The sequence below is a fragment of the Epinephelus fuscoguttatus genome, linkage group LG9 (assembly GCF_011397635.1).
Source record: "Epinephelus fuscoguttatus linkage group LG9, E.fuscoguttatus.final_Chr_v1".
Taxonomy (NCBI): Eukaryota; Metazoa; Chordata; class Actinopteri; order Perciformes; family Serranidae; genus Epinephelus; species Epinephelus fuscoguttatus.
In genome coordinates this window covers 29,469,523-29,488,591 of record NC_064760.1, presented here as the reverse complement: position 1 = coordinate 29,488,591, position 19,069 = coordinate 29,469,523, and the positions used below count along the sequence as shown (strand labels likewise).

At 41.7% G+C, this 19,069-nt stretch overlaps 1 protein-coding gene across 1 annotated transcript in view; it reads left to right on the top strand.

Annotated features, from left to right (window-relative positions):
* pdlim7 (PDZ and LIM domain 7) overlaps positions 1–18,217 on the top strand; it is a 44,179-nt gene extending 25,962 nt beyond the window's left edge. The window contains exons 6-15 of the mRNA XM_049586813.1: positions 1,306–1,326; positions 3,111–3,246; positions 3,714–3,750; positions 5,837–5,932; positions 10,835–10,887; positions 11,157–11,400; positions 11,944–12,124; positions 12,293–12,413; positions 15,542–15,657; positions 16,013–18,217. Coding sequence (XP_049442770.1) covers positions 1,306–1,326; positions 3,111–3,246; positions 3,714–3,750; positions 5,837–5,932; positions 10,835–10,887; positions 11,157–11,400; positions 11,944–12,124; positions 12,293–12,413; positions 15,542–15,657; positions 16,013–16,099 — 1,092 coding nt within the window. The 3' untranslated portion in view covers positions 16,100–18,217. The remainder of the gene's footprint in view (positions 1–1,305; positions 1,327–3,110; positions 3,247–3,713; positions 3,751–5,836; positions 5,933–10,834; positions 10,888–11,156; positions 11,401–11,943; positions 12,125–12,292; positions 12,414–15,541; positions 15,658–16,012) is intronic.
* Positions 18,218–19,069: the final 852 nt, after the last annotated feature.

Sequence of the window (19,069 nt, the reverse complement as noted above, 5' to 3'; positions counted from 1 at the left end):
CTTAATTGAATGAAATAAATTTCATGGGCCAAGGTAAAGCGGCTAAACCAGCTCAAAGACGGAGCCCCGTTGTCCCTCAAGTAAAAATTCGATCTGTTGTGTTGGAAAAGTGAATCCTCACTCTCTCTCCTTGAAAACTTCATTGATCAGTTTGGCCTCTGAGCTTTTTATGGTAAATAATTGAAATAAACAGTAGCTTGGTTGCAGAGCTGACTATTTTGAAGCTGTTGCAATGCTGCTATGATCCCTGCGGTGTATTAAAAATGAAGTTAACGCTCCCATGACTGAACTCTTGCTGCTATAATTGCATGAAAGTCAGAATTCTTCAGTTTTTTTATTATTACCTTTCAGACTTTACAAGGATCCCAGAAATGGATCAAATGCATTTTTTAAATGATCTAGAAAGTTGCAGTATGGCTGGAAATGGTCTTCAAGGATAGGCCAGTGTGATTCCTGTAATTTGGGTCATGTTCGTGGTAGCACGGCCTAGCTGCAGCCATCGCTGAGATGTGGCCTGTCACTGTATTTAGCCCCACTCATAAATTCTGCTGTGTTCTCAGCAGCTTTTACTGCCCTGGTGCTGGATTATTTAAGCAGCCATACTTGCTTCGTCTCAAGAGGGCTCGCATGGTTGTGAAGTTTCTCTGCAGATGGCCGAACCTCATTCCTCCGGCCATTTTTGAGAAGAGTAGAGCCTGATTATAACTGCCAGCCCACTTTTGATGAAGACATTGTTGGATTTCTCCAGACGGTAAACAGTTCGATGCAAACAGCATATGTCTAATATGTCCAGATCTGTCGTATTGAAACAGGTTTTGTGTGATGTTGTTTGTGCAGAGCTTACCCTGACATCATGATGCGTCACCACTCTGGCATTTATCATTGTTGATGGGGTTTCAGAGCTTGAGGAAAAATAAGATTTACTGCGATGGCTCAGGAATCAGGTTTTTTCTTTTCTTTTTTGGCAAATGTTGTAGCCATTTACATAACTCTGTAAAGCATTTGTGCACATGAGTAAGAGGAACGTTGGACAAAGGTTTGTGCCAAATCTACCGAGTCATTTTGGGTCAGGGTGACAATGGCTGATTTGACAGATAAACAATGCTGTCTTTCTCTCACAGACCCTGTTGACAATCACGGCATGTCTCATGGAAACCTCTTGCATGCTTGTTGCATCCTTCAGCATTTTTGATCTTCACTTGTGCACAACCTCTGCCGCACATTGACATGTTCTGCTTTTCTTTCTGTTTAACTCTGAATTCTTTTACTCAACTTCTGTTTTTCTTTTTTCTTTTAATGCTGCAGGTGGAAGCTCCTGAAAAGTTAGTATATTTCTTTTTTTCATTAACAGTCACAATAATTCCAATCCTTTATTATAGTGTTTCCCAACTTTTTGTTTTGTGCTTCTTTGCTTAATTCAACTCAATTTTATTTATAAAGCCCAATATCACAAATCACAGTTTGCCTCAGAGGGCTTTAGAGCAAATGGAAGCCCTCTGTCCTTAAACCCTCACAGCAGATAAGGAAAAACTCGCCAAAAAACCCTTTAAAAGGGAAAAAATGGTAGAAACCTCAGGAACTGGGGAGGGATCTCTCTTCCAGGACGGACAGACGTGCAACAGATGTTGTGTGTACAGAGCAGATCAACATAATAAATTAACAGTGATCTGTGTGATAAAATGACACCAAAAGAGTGGAAGACAGAGAGAGATGCAGGGCAGGCACTAATGACAATAGCTACGATAACATTGATTTTAGTAATAATGAAATAATAATAATGTAGATATTAGTATATGCATGTGACAATGACAATCATGTGTGTACAATAATGGTAGAAGTATGATAATAATGTGTGCTTGTTTGCATATGCTTACTGGTTGTAAGCAGTTGTGATTTAGAAAATAATAGATATTTGAATAACAAGAAAAAGCCAAAGATTAAAGGAAAGTCTAAAAACAAACATATCTTCATCATCAGGTTTATATCACCACTCCTTTTGGAATTAATGCAATCAGAACAGCAAGATATTTATTTGTATTTATCACAGTCCCCGTAACATTCAGCAACATAGCAGTATCTTTTGTGCACTCTGGACAAAGGATTTAACATCTAACTATAGCCGTGAAAAAACAAAAATAAAAAATCCTCACAGGACTCTCTAGGTAAATAAATTAAGGAAATACAACATAGCAAACAATTAAAAATCAAAACAGTGTCTCTGAGAATTGATACAGTATCACAAAATAATATCGCGATATTCAAATGTATTGATATTATCTGCTCTTCGACAATCCATGTAACTATTTCCTTATAATTCACCAGTTAAACTGGATCATCTACTGCCCCACTCTTTATATTGGACAGTTTTAAGTTGCAATCAGGATAAAACTAGAAATGCAATGTCTAAAAGCTCTTTAAAATATCTTACATTTTATAAACGTCCCCTATTTCTGCTGTCTCTCCTTTGTTAACTTCATACAACCTTTGGTCTGTTCTACAGGGGTGAAGCAACTTTCTATGATGATGCGTACCAAGCGTCCAAGTAAGGGGCAGCTGTGTGCATGCTGGTTTGTCAGCTTATTAGGTTTACAGAACAAACAAAGAGAGATGCCAGTTCTTTAGTAGCCATCTATCTTTCATCCTCTCCTTGCTTGTTGGTAGATGCATACTGCAGTTGACCTGCAACCATGTTGAAACGATATGTTAAAAATGAAAAGCATTTTTTTGTGCTGCTTCTTGAGTTGTCCAAAATAAAAGCTAATATGGAGTAATGTCCACAACTTAGGCCAGGTACTTCAGTCTGGCAGATTTTCTCCCATTGATTCTAATGACAGTTATAAATACGATCTCTAATGTGGTAATGTCCATTTATGAGCGTCTACAGTGTGCCCATGAGAAATCTAGGTAATGGATATCCATTAGCTCGCTTATTGCGTGGCTGTGATGCTGAGCATTAAGTATTGCATGATCTGTTCAGGATGTCCTCTGTTTTCAAGGTCATCTGATTAGCTGAGTTGGTGTGAGTGGGTAGTCCCTAGATGGGATTGTGTTAACCACACCTGCCGTGTGCTGCTGCTGGGTATGTGTGCAGGCACGGCCTCAGGATGGAGACCCTGCCCTGTTTCATCCCCAACGACCGCAGCAAGAAGAGGCTGATCCAGGACACTGAGGACTGGCAGCCCCGCACCGGCACCACCCAGTCCCGCTCCTTCCGCATCCTGGCCCAGCTCACGGGCACCGACTTCAGTAAGTCGTGGACCGGGCCTGGCATACTCAGGAGAGTGAGACGTCACAGAGTGATGGGTTACGGGGAGGCTTCTCTGGTAGTCAAGATGAAGTGTGGGTGGAGGCCTGTGACTGAATAGTTGAGCTGTGATGTGATATGATCATAGTGACTATCGGTGAGAGTGACAGCAGAGTGAGCGACACAGGAAAGGTGGATAACAGGGTTGTCCATTTTTCAGCTGTGGGCCTCAACTGTCAGGTGGCTGCTGTCTTCAGTCACGTAGATTTTGTCATGACTGTAACCAGCCTGACAAATGGATCTACACATTTATTAAACAGAGACTGTGTAGGAACAGCACCGTTTAATGTAGACCATTACTTAAGGCGTTTGGGTTGGCACATGATCACCTGTTTGATCTATTTGTCTGTGAAAAGCAGCTTCTTCATCAGTAAGGCATGCTAATGTGTGTCTCTCCTGGATCTCTCAGTGCAGGACCCAGATGATGAAATCATGAAGAGGTCCAGGTAAAGGCCTCCTCCTTTGCAAGTGTTTGCACATTCACGTGTGGGAGCTTCCGTTTGGCAAATATATTTGAAATTACATCAACTTTAAATCAACCCTTACATATGTTATTGGAATTTTGCTGCTTTAAATACCAGCATGTGTGGTGTGATTTCTACATGTATTATTAGAACATTTAAGGAGTTGTATGCAGCATTGAGAGCATATCTATGACTCAGTCTGTGGTGTGATTGCCTGCACACTGTCATGTCAACATAGAGGTAGCTGAGCTGGCTAGCAGCTAATGGTGCTAACTCTATTTACAGTACTAACAATGGCAACAGTGCTGACAGAGCTAACATTGTTACCAGAGGGGGAAACACGGGGGTTAGCGTTACACCTCTGCAGTGCAGAGCGCTGGCGATTAGCTAGAATGGAATACACGCACAGGGACCCACATGACATTAACATGCATGCACAGCCAGATCGTCTACCACAACTCTAACATAGAAGCTCGGATTACAGTACACAAACGTAGTGTGACTTAATTCTCTGCTCAGGACTTTGAATGTTGCATAAAGTGACTTTAATCTGCTTCTTCTAAGGAATAGGTCAACACTGGGGAAATGTGTTTATTTGCTGTCTTGCTGTGACATAAATGGGACGATTGATACCATCCTCATGTCTGCAGTCTAACCGATAAGCCAGGCACCCATTAGCTGAGCTTAGCATAGACTGGAAACAGGAAGCTGCTAACCGACCAAAATCCAATGACCTGACTATTTCTCAGCCAAGCCATAGATTTATAATAATAATTTCTTGGTAGATGATAGAAGATAGTACCTATTCCAATGGAATTGCTCGTCTGGCGCATATGCCAAAGTTGGTAGCTTCCAGGTTTACTTTGCGGTATATAGGCCACTGAATAGGTGCAATAGAAGCCTATTTCTGCTGCTGACCCTGCCTGCGAGTTCCCACTTGGCTCAAAGACTGTACATTGGGATGATGTGGTGGATTTTTAAAATGCTTTTCTTCACTTGAGGAAAGTATTACAAATATTAAACTTCCATGGATCAAAAATTTATAATAGAAAGAGCCATAATTGACCTTGGTTGCAGTTTGAGGTGTTGGTGGTCTATGGGGTAAATGCTTTTTGGTCTGCAGGGGATTTTTCATTGTAATACCATGAGTGGCCACTGGGGGAAATTGGCTGCAAGGCTGACCAGTATTCCTGGAACCCTGAGCCAAGTGCATTAACTTCCTGGTGTCTTTACTGTGAGGTTGCCAGTCAACCAGCCGAGACTTCGGGAAGTGACTGTGCCCAGCTAAGTGTGACACCTCTATCGAAGTGGACGTGATGTGAACGAGCAAACTTATTATTGTTTCAGTTTTTCACAAAGTAGATGTCCTAACCTGCTCTGTGCGTCAGCAAACAGCAAAGCAATATGTCACTCGTTTGAAAAACCACTGGTCAAAATCATTGACTGTATGTAAAGATATAAAGTTATATACAAGATATGCAGTCTTTACATACAGTTGTGCTGCGACATCGCTTGTCATATATCAAGACAAGTTTTCGCTCCATCCACCAGAGTTCGCTCGCTCACTGTATGTTGGGTAAAGGGTGTTATGCACCTTGAAACCAGTGTTATTTTTACACTTGTTTGTATGGTTAAATAAACAAGTTATAACTATAATTAATGAGCTTCAGAGTTGCTGGTGGGTGGATTTTGTTACCTTCCAATAGAGCCAGCTGTTCCCCCGTTTCCAGTCTTTGTACTAAAATCAGCAACTGGCTGCTGGCTGTAGCTTCGTATTCAACAAACAGATAAGACTCAATCGTCTCATCTAACTCTTGGCAAGAAAGTAAATAAGCATATCTCCCAAAATGTGAAACTATGCCTTCACTTTAACATTTGCCTTCCAGACCTATCATATCCTTATTGTGTATGCTGGTTCACCTGTTTCATCTATCTGCTACTTTTTCACCTTTTGTGCACTTTGCTCCACTTTCTGCTCCCTCATGCTCCCTTTCTTATTTATTCTCTCCCCTACAATCTATTTCCTTCCTGTCTATCTCTGTTTCATATCTCTGTTGCTGGCGGTCAGGGAAAAGTTCCTCACTGAGATTCAGAGTCCCCGCTATGCCCGTCTGAGGGATTGGCACCACGACAGGTCTGCTCGCGCCCTCAATATCAAATCCTGAGCGACATCCTAGACGCCATGGGATGCAGAGCCCAGCAAGAGCCTGCTAGCGATAGCCACACCGCAACGACTACGTGACAAAGACGACGAAGATAGCCGACCGTCCAATGGCAGTTAACAAATTCACCTTTCAGATACAGATGGGGTGAAAAAAGAAGTTTTGAGGAAAAAAAAGAAAAGAAAAGCAAACCAAAAATAGAAGAAACATAGCCTAGATGACAAAGCCTAAAGTGGAACCTTGCATACTGAGCCTAAGTGTAAGATCTCCCTCTGAATCTCTGACTTGATGATTGTTGACAACACTGTGGACCACTGTGTCTGCGGCCCTGTTTTCCATTTCACACTGCCTTACTTGGAGTTGAGCTGTGGGAAGGTGGGAAGGGGGGTCTCAGCAGTGGGAAGCGCCTTTCTGTTCGTTATTCTTCTTTTTGAATGTGAAGTTCAGACCCTCCTTTGATCTCTGTCTGTCTCTCTATCTCACTCTCTCTGCCTGTTTCCATTCATTCTTTAGAGTTTTCATTTGTGATCCCCTCATCTTGTAGGCTTCTCCAACCATTAAAGAAAAGGAAGATAAATCTGTACTTTTGTTTTTTTTCTGCTGTCATCAAAAATATAAAACATCTGGAAAAAAAGCAACTCAAGCTTCCCTGTCCTTTCTTCTGTGTTTCCTTTCTTCTTGTTTATTCACTATTCCAGCTTAAAAGGATAAATCTGTGATGTCTGACTTCTCTTTCTTTTGCTGAGTCACAACAGCGTCTATACCTATTATACTGAGATGATTATGTAGAAGCCAGGGTTTCCTCTGTATGTATGCAGATCTGAATTAATGGTGTTCCTTCTCAAAGATGGGGGTTCAAGGTTTACTTTTATTGCCTCGGAGAGAAAATTGTTGTGCAGTCAGGTATAAAACCAGTGCAGAGGTGCACGGTGAGGAATTGCAGCCTTTAGTCCTGAATAAGAAATATCCAAGAGTATTTAAAACCTCATAAAAAGAACAACATTATCATAGCTAGAGTTCAGCCAAGTAATTGCTTCAGTAGTGCAGTGGCCTTTATCAGAGAGAAAATACCGGCACCACTTTGTTTGGAGAGTCCGCCTACAGATGGTTTATGGAGTATTTGTAACATTTCAGTGGCTTATTAGTTGAGATTTAACAATTCAACTCTTTCTTTATTCTCTAGATGTTCATTTTTGCAGTATATGTGAGAATTCAACACACATTCTCAGAATAATTTAGTTGAAATTTAAGTATTCACTTAAGTGGCTGCATAGGTTGAGTAAATGGTTCAAATTCGACTGAATTATTCAGAGAATATGTAGGTATCCTCATGAATTGTCGCATATACTTTATCTACAGCCTAAGCAAAACAGTTAAACCTCAACTAATAAAATTTTGAAGTGTTACAAATACTACTATCTGTAGGCGGACTATCTAAATAAAGAGTTACCGCAATATCTAATAGCAAGTTGCACTCAAGACTTTGACTTAATGTTTTGGTGGTTATGTACCATGCATTACCCCTGATAACGTTTGGGAAAACAACTGGAAACTATTAAAACCATGTTTGTCAGACAAGGCACAAAATGTACTTTGTCCTTTCGGTGGCCAGGAGAAAAATGTGGGAGGGTTGAAGCGATACTGCCTAATGGTTTGTGATAAAAACATGTGAATAATAGTGCTCGGCCTTGCACAGTTTAAAGAAACAAAGAATATAATGGCAGCAGGAAACAAGATAGTTGTGCTATTTTAAAGAAGAAAAGAGTAGGTTATATTAAAAAAGGGAAATGTTTTTGGGGGGTTTTCACACACAGAAAATGGATATTAAGGTTCAGCTATAATTTTGTCAGTGGTAATTAAATCATTCTTGACAGTATTACCAAATAAAAAAGTGACTATATAAAGTGACAAACATTTAACTATCATGTCTGTGCCAATAAGGGGATCAAGACAGCAGGCAGGCGGCTTTGTCATGCACTTAATGTCAAATTTGTTAAGTCAGGAGGAGTCAGCCAACAAAAGCATGTGGAGGAATCACAGCAGACAACAGTAGCAGGAGAGTGGGAAACAAGGTGTGTAATAGGTAGACATGCCACATGTAACAAAACAACAACAAACATTTCAGAAAACTTGTAATACAAAAAAATAATTCTATGTATGGAAGTATTTAACTAGGGAAGTGTCATGGTGACATCTGTTGATTAACACATTCACCCTATTCACCTGTAGCATCTTATCTTTGGTCTTGAATGTATGGAATTTCACAATAGATTTCATAAAAAGCCATTTTCTCAAAATGATATTTTGTCATACTCTGAGCCAGAAATCTCCACATCAGTAGCGTTTTCATACGTTAAACTTTGCAGTTTCATTTCCATCTATATTCTGAAGGTTTTTACTGAGGGATTTGTTCATATAGTATTCATAGCCTGATTTATACAGACTATGAATGATGACATAAGACTTTTTTCCTTAAAAAAATGGCAAAAAATGTTGTTCTTTGAAGGGTGTTCACAATATTTTCTGGTTTATGGATTAATAAAGAATCGTCCAAAACCCCCTGTAAAAAAAATCTTTGATTCTTATATGTTAATAAATTGAAACGTAAACTGGCTTTATTCAGTGCTCAGATTTCTCTTCTGAAAATGTATGCAAAAGGCACATACTTAATTAGATAATGCATCATTTGCATATTTAAATGTAAAATTTCTGAAAACTTGTGATAGAAAAATCTCTCTTCACCTGCAGTGTCGTCTCTTATTGTATTAACTGCAAAATCATTTTCTTGACATTGTATGCTTTGTAAAAAATGAAGAGCTAGAGATGACAGAAACATAAAAAGCAGCCTGTAGAAAAGCTTTGCCTCTCTCTGCCCTCTCAGACGTGTGCCACCCTTGTTTCACATTTTGTCAGTTGTCACATTCGAGTTCTTGCAGAGCTGCATCATTTTTACCTCCACACTGTGGTGGGTGACAGATGTCAGTGGCTTCTTGCTCCATCTAAAATCAAAACCTGCTCCTTTCTCAGCCGGATGTTGAGCTGCCAACAAACTCCTACTTTCCTCATTGCTCAGGTCGATGCATCCCACGGGAGAGGAAGCCAAAAAAAACCCCAGGTGAATCTAAAACCAGAGGTGTAAAGAGTGAACAGGAAATGTCAAGGAAATGTTCCATGGGAATACTGGGGTGCTGCTCTGCAGCATGTCCAAAACTCTGTAGAAGGAAAAAACAAACCCTCCTGTCTGCGCGGCCTTTGATGCAGGAATTTTGCCCCTGCATCTCACTGAGCAGGCGGGGGAGGAGGATGTTGAAACCGGCGAAAATGTCAAGGAAACATGATCCAGGCCGCACCAGGTGGGAATAAGCAGCTGTAGAGGATGTTCTCCAATTTGCACCTGCAACCTTCACCAGAGTGAGATGCAGCCAAACAAACATCTCAAAGGTGTTTGAGGAGTCAGATCCACTGGCCTGTTGTCATGTAGGGCAGCACGACAAGGGAGTGTAGCTGGGGCTGCTGTGTAGCCCAGGATGTGTTTTGCGAGTTGTTCGGTGGGGTCCCTGATGGCAGGCTTGCCAGTGTGTGGGGCGAAGGGCAGCTGACCCAGGGTCTGTGTGTCAAACAGGCTGGAACAGGATTGTCCTGTCCTTTGCTTGACCCAGCCGCCAGTGATCCTTCTCAGCCAGCCTCCTCTCTACTTTGACTCTGTTGTGCTGTAGTTTCTTTTCAAAAATCTCCTGGTAAGAAGGGGGTCTTACCTTCCTTAATTTAGAAAGATTTAACTTCCTCTCTGTCACCAGCCCTGCAAGCCATCTCCCTGCTATTGCAAAGGGATTTAATGTCCTTTTATTATTCAGAGTATTCTGCTGGAAAATAGCAGACTGTTTTTATTCTCCCCCTTGCTAGATGGCTCCCAGCTGTAAATCTTTAACTTCTCCTGCCTCTGTAACTTCTTCTGTTTAGTTGTTTGGCTACACAAGGAGTATAATTGATAGGCAGACTTAACCTGATACAGGCGATGCTATAGTACAAGGCTGTCGCAGGGTAATTCATTTCACATTTTCTTTTACTTTGCAAATGAGAAACGATTTCATCATCTTTCATTAGTGTATTGTAGATGGCACAGTTGATGATGTAAACATGATGGATGCCTAAGGCGGTGTTATATTTTTTCCCAAGATAAGACGTCTCCAGAGCTCACTGTCTTGGCTCAGAAGTTGTTTTTCCTTCTCAGTCATGGTTTGAAGATTTTCTGAATATAGTGACGCTTGCTGCGGGTAACAGAACTTTGAAATGTAGAAACAACTCTTTATTTCAACACTTCTGCACATGCAGGCTTGAAGCGAAACTCGTCTGCATCCAAATCTGACAGCACAACGCATCTTGAGTTTCTCGTTCTTTAACTTTTGCCTGTGAGTGATGTCAATCAATCTGAGACGTTCAGGTGTCTGATTGCTCTCATTAGAGTAGCGGCTCTTGAACCATCTCGATGCAGAGCTATAATGTCTTTACGGGATGCACACCACGATATCTGTTGTTCAGCATCGATCAGTTGAATTAGGTGATTGATTTTGTGTCATAACGACCTGTGTTATCATGTGAAACGGCCTGCAAATCAATTCCAGTTCTGTTACAGTGTTTTTCTTTTAACATCCACCTGGATCTGCTCAACCAGCTCGTCTTGCCACAACAGGTTAGGAACCCATGCTAATCTTGTTGATGCTGATTAATATTAATGATGAGGATGCTTATGATCGTTCACACAGAAAGTAATCTGTGGCACAACACTACGGTGACAGCCATGGCTGCTGATTCCAAACATGACGTTCGTTGAGTAGTAACCATGGTTACTGAGGTGTGTGTATGTGTGTGTGTGCCTCTTCTAATTAGTCATTTTCTCCCCACAGCCTTGAGCCAACTCCCTCACCTGCCAAGGCCCAGGCAGCAGATAAACCAGATGGTGAGTTTCTGCTCCTGCTGATGCGTATAAAGAACCCCAGCAGCATCCAGTAGAGGTTGTGCTAATAGATTCTTATTAAGTGTCAGTACATGAGCATCAGCAGCAACAACACGACATGCAAACCTGTCACAACATACATCTGAAGGGAGCACGCACATTATAGAGAAAGTGGCTCCCTCCCATTGTGAAATTATTCAAAGTCACAGCCAAGTTTTTCTAAGTGCTGCATTTCCAAAAACAAATCTCCTGGTTTTTTTTTTCTGGTTCAGGCTCCAAGACTGCAGCTGCAGCAGCAGGCCGTTCAGGTCCTTCCTGTCGACCACCGTGGGTCACTGACCCCACTTTCGCCGACCGCTTCCGCCCTGACAAGACCAGCACTGTCGTGACCCAGCACCAGCAGCCGGTCCAGCCGACGCCAATGGAGAACCGCAGCTCCATCCTGCAGGCAGCGCAGCAGGCACCCGAAGACAGCGGGAGGACCCCGGTATGCGGTGCATGCAACAAAATCATAAGGTGAGACCGCACCGCCACGTCTGCAGTGACAGTTAGATTAATTTTACCAGTTAATACTCTGAATGTTTGCTCCTTTCAAAGTCCTGTTAGAGAAGTGACACATCACTTAACGCAGTTGAGGTACGCAATGACAGACTGTATGTCTGCAGCAAATTTAGTCAGTCAGCATAATTAACACAGTTTGGAGACATGGTGTTATCACTGGAGACAAGCATTATGCTGACTTTGAAATAATTTAAATCTCATTTCACACATTTCACAGATAACAGGGAAACCTTAGTTCTTATTCTGGTCACTATTTCAAGAAAACAGAAGAAATGTTTCTCAACAAATGAAGGTGCAAAGTTCTGAGTAGAGCTAAAAAACACGTCTCTAGTTTTTGTTGGTGTTTCACAAAGAGGGACCAGTGTGCTTTTCCTGTGTGTTGTTATTCATGTGCTGACATTTCCAACTGAGCTGTCCTTGTTTCCCCTGTTAATCTGGAAAGTGATTCAGCAGATTTCAATGCCTCTGATGTGCTGTTAATGTGTGTGTGTTTTCCAGAGGTCGGTACCTGGTAGCGCTGGGGCGTTCTTGGCACCCAGAGGAGTTTACTTGTTCACAGTGCAAGGCGGTCCTGGATGAGGGGGGCTTCTTCGAGGAGAGAGGGTCTGTCTACTGTACCAAGTGCCACGATAACCGATACGCTCCGAACTGTGCCAAGTGCAAAAAGAAGATCACAGGGGTGAGAACCGCAGTGCTGTGTTGAACAAAATCAAAACACAAACCCAAAAACATGAAAGGTTTTTTCTTTTTCTTTGTACGAGAATATATGGATGTCTCCTCCACTGTACTCCAGCAACACCAGCTGAGCTGAAAATAAAAAATGAACAACCTTGTCTCCTTTCATCAGGAAATCATGCACGCCCTGAAGATGACCTACCATGTCGAGTGTTTCAAGTGTGCAGCGTGCAAGACTCCCATCAGGAATCAAGCCTTCTACATGGAGGAAGGCGAACCCTACTGTGAGAAAGGTGAGAGACTGAACTCTTGCTCCCTAACCTGACCGTTCTTTGGCCTTTTCTTGTATAACAATTGAAAATAGGTACAAAAAATGATATAAAATGGTCTTTAAAGAAGTGAATATCTCTTTCCGGAAATTCTAGGACAAGATGGTTACACACTTAAATGTATTAAAGACACAGATTATTTATATCCAGTTCTGCTGTTTTGTGTCAATGATACCAGCAATACTCTCTGGACATCACCCATTGGTTATCGGACTTATGTTTTAAAGCGTTGTTTGGCATTTTGGCTGTTCCCATCTTGGTTTTTTTGGAACCAGAAGTGAGCATATTTAGACAAGAGGGTGGAGCTTGGGAGAAGACTCTACATTGCTACATCTCTATCCTGATTGACAGGTCATCAGTCACAACGTAGCCATGCCCTGAAGCATACCCTGCCTTACTGTCCATTTTACTAATAATAGGACCATAATTTACACAATGAACATCATGCTGTATTGAAGAAGACTTAAAACTAGCAATCGAGACCATAAACCTAATAGGAAAGTGTTTACCGAGGTCATAAATCAAGTCTCGTTGACTTATACACAATCAGACTTCATTTTGCAGCCAGTGGAGCCGCCCCCTGCTGGCCATTAGAAAGACTGCAGGTTTGAAGCACTTAAGCATCGACTTCACTTTTTGTCCATTTCTTTTATACAGTTCGTGTGTAAAGCATGGGGAAAGATGTGCTTCTAAATTAACTTGATAAATACATTATGGGCGTCATGGTGGCACAGTAGTTAGTCTGGCTTACAGCATTAGGGTTCCAGGTTCGAACTCACTGGCTAGCTGGGGCCCTTCTGTGCAGAGTTTGCATGTTCTCCCTGTGTCAGCGTGGTTTTTCTCCACGTGTTCCAACCTTCTCCCACAGTCCAAATACATGCAGGTTAATTGGTGACTCTAAATTGCCCGTAGGTGTGAATGTGAGTGTGAATGGTTGTCTGTCTCTGTGTCTGGCGACCTGTCCAGGGTGTACACCGCCTGTCAGCCGTGATTGGCTCCAGCCCCTCCCGTACTCGTGTAATCTGATGCTTATAATCAGTCCATTTAAATTGTCCTTTTCAGCTGTACTCAACAGCAAACTGTGAAGTGCTCCCATCACATGTATCTGGTGGAAAACAATACCTGTAAGTATTAATAATAATGTAAAAACATCAGGCTGCTGCGACAGTAATTATGGCTTACAGTCTGGCAGCTGGTTGCTACCTTTCTATAAAGCCCCAACCTCACCTGAGTGCTGTGGGGGGGTACATGCCCATAACTAAAACACAGGCAGAGGGCAGAGTCTCTACAAATAAAAACACAGCCACATACTTTTATTGTATCATAAATAATAATTGAGAGGGATTACTATTGTATGAGTCTGTAAACTGTTTTTTTTAAAGGAAAATACTACTTAGTATGTCTTTAAAACAAACAATAACCTCACTGAATGTTAGTTTGAATGTCCTTCCTCTCTTTCATAATAATACAACGTTCCCTGTCACACATCCTTGAGGCTTCATAAAAGAGATGAAGGAATCTCCATGGTGAAAAATCCTCCGCTGGAAACAAAGGGAAACATCATATTGATGTGGTTTCTAAGAGAAGAATTTAAGAAAAAACTTGCAGCACTCGCCACCATGGCTGAACAAACCGCAGCTTTAATAGAAAATGCAAACCTGAATAAAAGGCTGGCGGTTTTCAAAGGGCAGAAAATATGAAACACTGGCAAAAGTGAAAAAAAAAAGGAACCTCAAAGTCCCCAGTGTGCAGATTGATTGGTTTCACTGCCAACTGAGAACATCTCCACCCATGTAAGACCCCCTGTAAGTTAACACATGGATCAAGCCTTACATATTTATCGTAAATCTGTCTTAGGAGTACACGAATGAACAGAGGGAGAACTGACACCCCGCCACGCAGCATTAAGTTTGTGATCGAGCTTATTTGATGAAAAATGTTTCATCCTTTTTACTTTAAATGGATGTCGTAGCGACGTACAGTGTAGTTCAAGGTACACAACAAAAGCTGGGGTAGGAAAACAGAGAAGCAGCCACTGGGTGATTCACAGGTCTCACCGAGTGCATTTTGTGATAAAGTTCTTTTGAAAAAGACAAAAAAAAATAGCTCACTGCAGGGTGTTCCTTCTCCTGTTTTGCTTGAGCCATTTTATATTTTATTTCATAAAGCTATTTGTAAAACATTGCGTTGTTGTATTATTGCTGTGGGGTTTGGCGTGGGCCGACATCATGAATCTTTTTGGCGCGTACCACAGTCAATCATAAAGTGTGATGTTTTCATCTGCTATAATCTATTTAGCTCCAGTTTACTTCATACATTTCTCTATTGGATTTTATGAATGGTGTGTGCTCTTCTATTATGCTGTAAATGATTTAGCAGGGTGGCGTGCTTCTCGCTCACTACTGAGGCTCTGACGTGGATCGCTGCTCTATCAGAGGCGAAGCCAGAACCTGAGTACTCATGCTCTGAATAATGCCTTTAGCTCTGATAAACATTCTGCTGCCTCAGCATCTTTCAGGGATTGTGCGGCAGCTCTCACCCACTCACTCTTGAGAAGCAGCATTATAACCTGACACTTTCCCCAGAGTCCTTGTGATGAAAGAGACTGGCAAATCCAGTTAAGTATCTGGAGCAATTTCCCCTCATCCTAATCCCTCCCTTACACTCTGGAAAGGCACTGAGGTACACAGGGTGGACAAAATAACATAAACAGCAAAGTATCAGGTGCCCAATGAGGAGAGGCGCCAACGTTTGGCTTCGAAACAGCTTCATCCATCTCTATTGCCGCCATTCCCGTCCTCAAATGTGTGTGTGTGTGGTGGGATATTAGTTCTCTACAAGAGTAAAAGCCTCCAGTTCTTTTAAAAGATGAAAGAGGTGGAAACCTATTTCACACTCTGCTCAACAACATCCTATAAAGGTTAAGTGATGTTTACATATGGTGATTGTGGAGGCCATGGCGGATGCTTGACCTGATCCGGAGGACGATAAAAGCTCTTTTGAATTTGTTTTATTTTTTTTTATTCTGACGGCTGTCTAGCATATCTCCGCCGCTCACCACCTCTCCTCCTCTCACATTTTCTCTCTTCTAGACTATGAGAAGATGTTTGGCACCAAATGCCATGGCTGTGACTTTAAGATTGATGCCGGGGATCGCTTTCTGGAGGCCTTGGGCTACAGCTGGCACGATACGTGCTTCGTCTGTGCTGTAAGTCATTTTGATTGATATGGCTCCCTGTGGGGCTCTCTTTGCCCCATCTCTTCTGGCTGTCCCAGCACAATGCCACCTGGAAAAAAAAATCCACCTCCATCTCTGGACCTCGAGCTTTCCTCTTCGTCTCTCTCTTTCACCCTGTCACCTGCAGTCTATCTCTTCTCTCCATCTCTCTGTCATTCTGTAAAGAAAACTGAACGTGAATGCAGTTGAGTAAATACTCTGCGCCCGCTGTGGTCAGTAGGAAACAGTGTAAATTCACATTGGCAATGTTGGGCTGTGATATCAAGTCTGCCCTGGTTTCTCAATCTGTCTCTCTCTGTCTGTCTGTCTCCTTTCATCTTTAAAGCTCTGCCAAATCAACCTGGAGGGGAAGACGTTCTACTCGAAGAAGGATAAGCCCCTGTGCAAAGGCCATGCCTTTGCTCCAGTGTGAGAGAGCAAGCTTCATCTTCAGAGGAAGCAACACTTCTCTCTCTCCCTCCTCTTTACCCCACTCCGCCCTCCGGCACACTCGTACACACTCTACATCTCTTCTCTTCACCAACCACACACCTAGTTACACTCCGTTTTTCTTTTTTTCTATCCTTTGTTTCTACATTTGAGGCTCAGAGAGACAATTCAACCCCAAATCAAAAATACATATTTTTTCCGTTACTTATAGAGCTGTTTATCAGTCTGGATTGTTTTGGTGTGAGTTGCTGAGTGTTTGCGATATCAGCCATAGAGATGTCTGCTCTCTCTCAGATATAATGGAACTAGACGGCACTCGGCTTGTGGTGCTCAAAGCAACAGAAAAAAAAAAACATTTGAAAACTCAACCCCAATGTCTCTTTCTAGAGATCATGACCCAGTTACTCAAGACAATCCACAGACCTTGTTGTGAGCAGTTTCATGTCAGAACTATTTCCTTTCCACTAGACTACAACCACCATCCGAATCATTGTGCAGAAAGAAGCGCTTATGGAGGCTTATGCTTGTAAAAGCGCAAGATGTACACAGATCCTCGGCTCAGCTCTAACATAAGTTAGCTCAGTGTTGCCAGGTGAGCTAGCAGTGGATGCATGCTTCCTTCTGCATGGTGATACAGTTGGCGGGCGTAGTTTGGTAGAAAGAAAATAGTTCCTACATGAAACTGAACTTAACAAGGTCTTGAGTAACCAGGTCATGGTTTCTGAAAAGAGACATTGCTGTTGAGGTTTTCAAATGTATTTTTTGGCCATCTAGTTCCCTTACATTCAAGAGGGAAGTCAGCAGACAACCGATATCTCCAACACTCTGCAACTCACCTCAAAATAATCTAGACTGATAGCACTGCAGACAAAAGGAAAAACATGTACTTTTGATTTTGGAGTGAACTGTCCCTTTAATGTTAGCTTCACGTACTGTTAGTTTCCTGTGCGAAAAGGACGGTTCACATGTTACTGCCTGTAATACCAAATGCTGTGTTGTATAACTGGAAGTAGTCAAGGAATTGTTTCATGTCATCACTAACTTTTTGACTCTCAAGTAATTTTTTTTAGATAAGACATTAAAAAGTGCAGCTGCAGTTCATCTAGATTTAATTGTAGCAGTAAGTGACGAATTCTCACGACTCTACTAATCTCAGCCTTGTTCAGTCTGAAGTGAGATCAAGTCAGTATCTTCCAAGTTGAAGGAGTCATTTAGCCTTTAATAATCTCACATATTGCAGTAATGATCTGCCACTGCTGCTGTACTAAGTGTTGGGAAGTGGTGGCCCAATTCAGGACCCTGGCCCACTCACTGACTCTTACTGCAGTGCCTATTAACGTAATGGGGTCCAGTCAAGCATAAAGGGGGGTGTCCCATTTCTGCTTGACTGGACCCCTTCACCTCTCCGCAGAAGCACTAACTGCAGTATGAGCTCTGATTTGCCAGAGCCAACGTGAGAAGCAGTTAATAACTGTAATTTTGAGTCATTTAACAATCCTCAGTCGATCCAATTTTAATAATCCAATGTGGGTGACAGAAAGGAAATGCTATTCTTGTTTTTAAATGTTTCACTCCTAAGATAAGGAGATAAGTCTTTTGAGATTATCAGCATTTATTGGACATTGTAATGTAAGAAAAGAAACCTCAGATGATTTTGTCCCTCATGTTACAATGATATTGTGATATTTCCTTAGAGTACTTTCATGTCATGGTTGAATATGTATTTATATTGCTTCAGAATGGGCCTGTAAGTGTTGTTTTTATAGCTGTTGGACGTTTCAAATAAAATAATTCAGTAATGCCAAGCGCTGGGGCAAAACACTGGGCTGAAGTGTTCTTTTGAGGTGAACCCATCTGTAAGAGTTTGTACTGGCTGAGGTTTTGGCTGTCTTTGCCTTCACCAACACCTGCTCCCCAAGAAGAGGACAATGGACTTTCTAATGTTTTTGCTCTGTTTTTTGTGAGTACAATAAGTGTTTGTTTTTTTAACATAACTTAAACAGCTTTGCTGCTGTAACAGACCTAAGTGAATCGTACAATGTTCTCCATGTGGATGTTAATAATTTTATAATAGCCAGTCATTAAAGTGGACATAGACACATTTTTTGCTTTAAAGCTGTTATTTGGTAACTTTTTATAAAAAAATAATTTGATACATCATATTGCGAAAACTCACCATATTCACAAAGCACTAAATGAGACTGATAATCTCTGAAAAAAAAAAACTAGACAACGCTGATCAAATATGAATCAAGATTCTGTAGCTGCATTGCTTATTTCTCACCATATATGCGGTCTGAAAGATATTTTAGTGGGCTGTTTAGCTGTAAAATGAGAGTTTGTGACCCGACTGGCAGGTTGGAAACAGTCGAGCAGAAACAAAATACCACCTGGAGCAAAACTTCAGATTTAGATTGGTTCCCTATAAGCCTTGGTCTGACTTTGCAATTGACCCTTCCTAAAGCCGGCCCTTTTTCTTTTGCTCTAATAACATTTGAGTAAGCTTGGTAGCTGTCAGATCCCCTGGTAACAGAGACTGCAATCTAATCCTTTGCAGCAATTGTGCATTGTCAATTTAAGTCAATCAGTTTCAAAGTCCATTTGAAGTGCTTGTTTTTGCCTCTGACAGGTTCAGATTGTTATTTGAAGTGACTGACAACATTACAGAAAAGACCCTACAGAGTAATGCAAAGTTCCTTACCTTTCGCTGGTCTGTTTATCATTGTAATGAAGTCTCCCTCAGAAAGAAGGCTCTTTCTGAAATCTCGCAAGAGGTGACTTCTTGCAGGAAAACAATGGTGGAAACATAAGTGAGAGTTGGAGAGAGGAGTACCAGGAAGTGCTGGTTGTTGTTGGAGTACGGACAGCGTGGCTTAGTGTTGTCTAAAGTACTTTGTTTCATGGCTGAATGCAAGATTTGAGAATGAGACTTCTCCTTGGGTGAAGACTTGGT